The 2979-nt window shown below is 37.9% G+C and overlaps 1 protein-coding gene across 4 annotated transcripts in view; it reads right to left on the bottom strand.

The window, feature by feature from the left end:
* aqr (aquarius intron-binding spliceosomal factor) overlaps positions 1 to 2979 on the bottom strand; it is a 57061-nt gene that overhangs the window by 40028 nt on the left and 14054 nt on the right. For all 4 annotated transcript variants that reach the window (XM_032501337.1, XM_032501336.1, XM_032501338.1 and 1 more), the window contains exons 16-18: positions 2283 to 2403; positions 957 to 1098; positions 155 to 333 (exon numbers count right to left, since the gene is read on the bottom strand). In XM_032501337.1, coding sequence (XP_032357228.1) covers positions 155 to 333; positions 957 to 1098; positions 2283 to 2403 — 442 coding nt within the window. The remainder of the gene's footprint in view (positions 1 to 154; positions 334 to 956; positions 1099 to 2282; positions 2404 to 2979) is intronic.

The following is a 2979-nucleotide window of genomic DNA, read 5'->3' on the forward strand; positions in this document are numbered from 1 at the left end:
AAAAGAAATAATAAATAGAGAATGCAGGACAGCTAGAGCAGCAAATATGAATGTTAAACAGACAAATGTGATTAAAATCTAAAAGGCAGTGACAAAAAATGGCCTACCAATAATGGACAGACAGACAGACAGACACACACACACACACACATACCTTCCCACTCATGCTTAATATGATCTTGTACATTGAGGTTAACAGTGACATCCGCTCGAACACGGGCAGGCCAGCTCTCTCCAATATTGGGCTTAGCAACCTCTACTATGGAAAAAGAGGTGATCATCTGAGCCATCCTGGCCCAGCCTCCAAACACTGCGCCACCGTACTCTGATTGCCTGCGTGGAGGGACAGACACAACAACAACTTAGACAAGCGCTGTGGGCTGTTGTCAAGATTGAAATAAGTTGGATTTAGGGCAACACATGGCACTACTGCTTACTTATTTACTTTTGCTGGAACAAACAAACAAGTTGCAACATAAGTTGACATAATGGGAGCACTTTGTATGTTAAGCAATGGGTTTCCAAATGTGGGGTACCAAATATCAGTCTTCTAATAAAATATTATTAATGTGCCATGCCACCTTGTGAGAGGTAGACAGAGGATAAGAATCTTTATTCATTGATCTAAAAAGAAAGTGTAGCTGAGTTAATGGTAGAAATGTGTTCTACCTAGGCAGAAAAAGGAACCAGAGATGCCAGAATCCTATTTAACACTCAGAACCTTTATGTGATAAGTTCAACTTTTCTAACTATTATTATTGCACAGGAGCTTTTTCACAGCTTTCTTTTGAGTATCTACACCCAGCATGTCACTGCATATATTGAGAATATGAGTATGTGACAAAGATGTCTTTGAATCTTTTTAAAAATCTGAGAAAATTTAAATTTCTGCACCCAACTAATAAGATATACTGAATGAAATATCCTGTAGCTTTACAGAATTGAGGATATCTCACCATGGTTTCATACGCCACACCACATCCTCTATGTCCTGTCTGATCTCATAGGTGGACTCTAGACGAAAGAGGTTAAAGTTCCTCAACAGGTAGTCATGGAGAGTCAGGAACTGGAGATTCAGCTTAGGTAGTGCTAGACAGCCTGAAAAGACAAAACAAATGAATAGACAGAGAATGACAGAGTGAATAATAATTTAAATATGTGAATAATTACACACAGTCATTAAAACTCATAATAATTATTTCTATACACTTACAAAATGACCAGTTATATGCAGCCCCGGCTGTAATATCAACTGTTTAAAGTGTTGCTTCTACACAGACTACTGAATTTCTACCTGTTACAGCCAAAGTAATACACTTAGGGGATTTTGTTTTAAAGGTCAGTGGTAGGCAAGTTGTTTAAGGTGTCCTTGCCAACTAAAGAGGATTCCCCAAGAGAGTCCAGTTCAGTGCCTTCACAATTAGTGATAACCAGACATGTATAAAGTACTAGAGACCCAGACTTGAAAAAAAAAAAACAGTATTGTGTTATGTAGTTATTAAAGAAAGGAAACAAAAGTTTGAATATATTTTTTATATTATTTTATTTTTTTTGTATAGTTCTTTAAAAATAAAAAGGGAAACTTGTTTTGGGGAGAATAAAACTACTCTAGGCTGAGTTTTCCCAGAAGGCTAAGGATGCTGCAAATGTTGGTATAATATGAAAATGGCTGGTGCATTTAAGACAAAAAATAATTGATTGAATAAATCAAATTTGAACATATGTGTCAGTGGCATGTTGATCTTTACATTGTTAGTTAATTGCCTATTCTGGGCGCGTCGCGTCAGTCGCGGGGGGAACAGAGCAGCAGCCCCGACTGCTGCAGAGAGCCGACAGGGACAGCTGGGATTGGTTGAAGTCACAGGGAACTCCACTTATTGGTCAAATTTGCAGAAATGTTGCTGCGATTGGCCAAAACTGTGAGTCGCACCAAATTCACAGTGATTGGTTTTAACAAGCACTAACAGCACATCAAATATTAAACGGAGTAAAAGTATTAAACGCATCAAAAATATGCACTGAAGTAAAAGTGGAAGTAGAAGAAAAAAATAATACTCCAGCAAAGTACAGATACAGCCTTTTAGTTCTTAAGTACAATAGTAAAGAAGTTTCACTACTTTGTTACTATACGTCTCTGATGATAAGACAAGGCACCGGTGTAGACTTGGGAGTACGAGGCACCGACAAGGCACTGAAATTAGCATGCATGCTCAAGTGCATGTTAATTCACACAGACACACAGACATGCAAACCCAATCCCAAGTCACACATGCAATACACACCTTCGCCTGAGTAGTACTCTGTTGGGACGATGTTCTCATCCCAGATTATCTTCTCTGTTGGATAAAGAGGCATCTGGTTAAGTTGCTCAATCTGAGAGATTCTGCGCTCATGACGGGACACCTGTGTGTGTGTGTGGTAAATAGAGAGAGAGAGAGAGAGAGAGACACACAGAGGACACAGAAAAATTGTGTTAATAACCAAAATGTTCTTCTGACCCTTTGGCTCAATGTCTAGGATCTATATCTTCTCTCTTACAAGAAGATAGACCAGGGAATAAAGAAACAAACACTGACAAAATCAGGTCACACAATGAATCTGTTACATCATACCCACAGTAAACGTCTGGTTTAACAAACGCCTTTTATTACTTAGTATTCTAAATGTAGAGGATGCAGCTAGACCTCAGGTGGCCAGTGTGTTTTAAAATGTGTGCTTGTTAATGCTACGTTAAGGGCTGAACTTTTAAACATATTTTGAATACTCAAACCATTATCTATTTGTTATCTAAAGTGTTTGTGTCTAGAAGGATGTCATAGGATATCTAGGAGTACTAATACAAAAGCAACAGTATCATGCAGATATTATAACTGGATAATTTAATGTTAGATAAAGATGTTTACACATATGAAAGTTATAAAGTAATTATGATGTCACTGGCTTTTTTCATATGTATACACTAGAGATGCCACTATGCCA

This window comes from Etheostoma spectabile, chromosome 20 (assembly GCF_008692095.1).
Source record: "Etheostoma spectabile isolate EspeVRDwgs_2016 chromosome 20, UIUC_Espe_1.0, whole genome shotgun sequence".
Taxonomy (NCBI): Eukaryota; Metazoa; Chordata; class Actinopteri; order Perciformes; family Percidae; genus Etheostoma; species Etheostoma spectabile.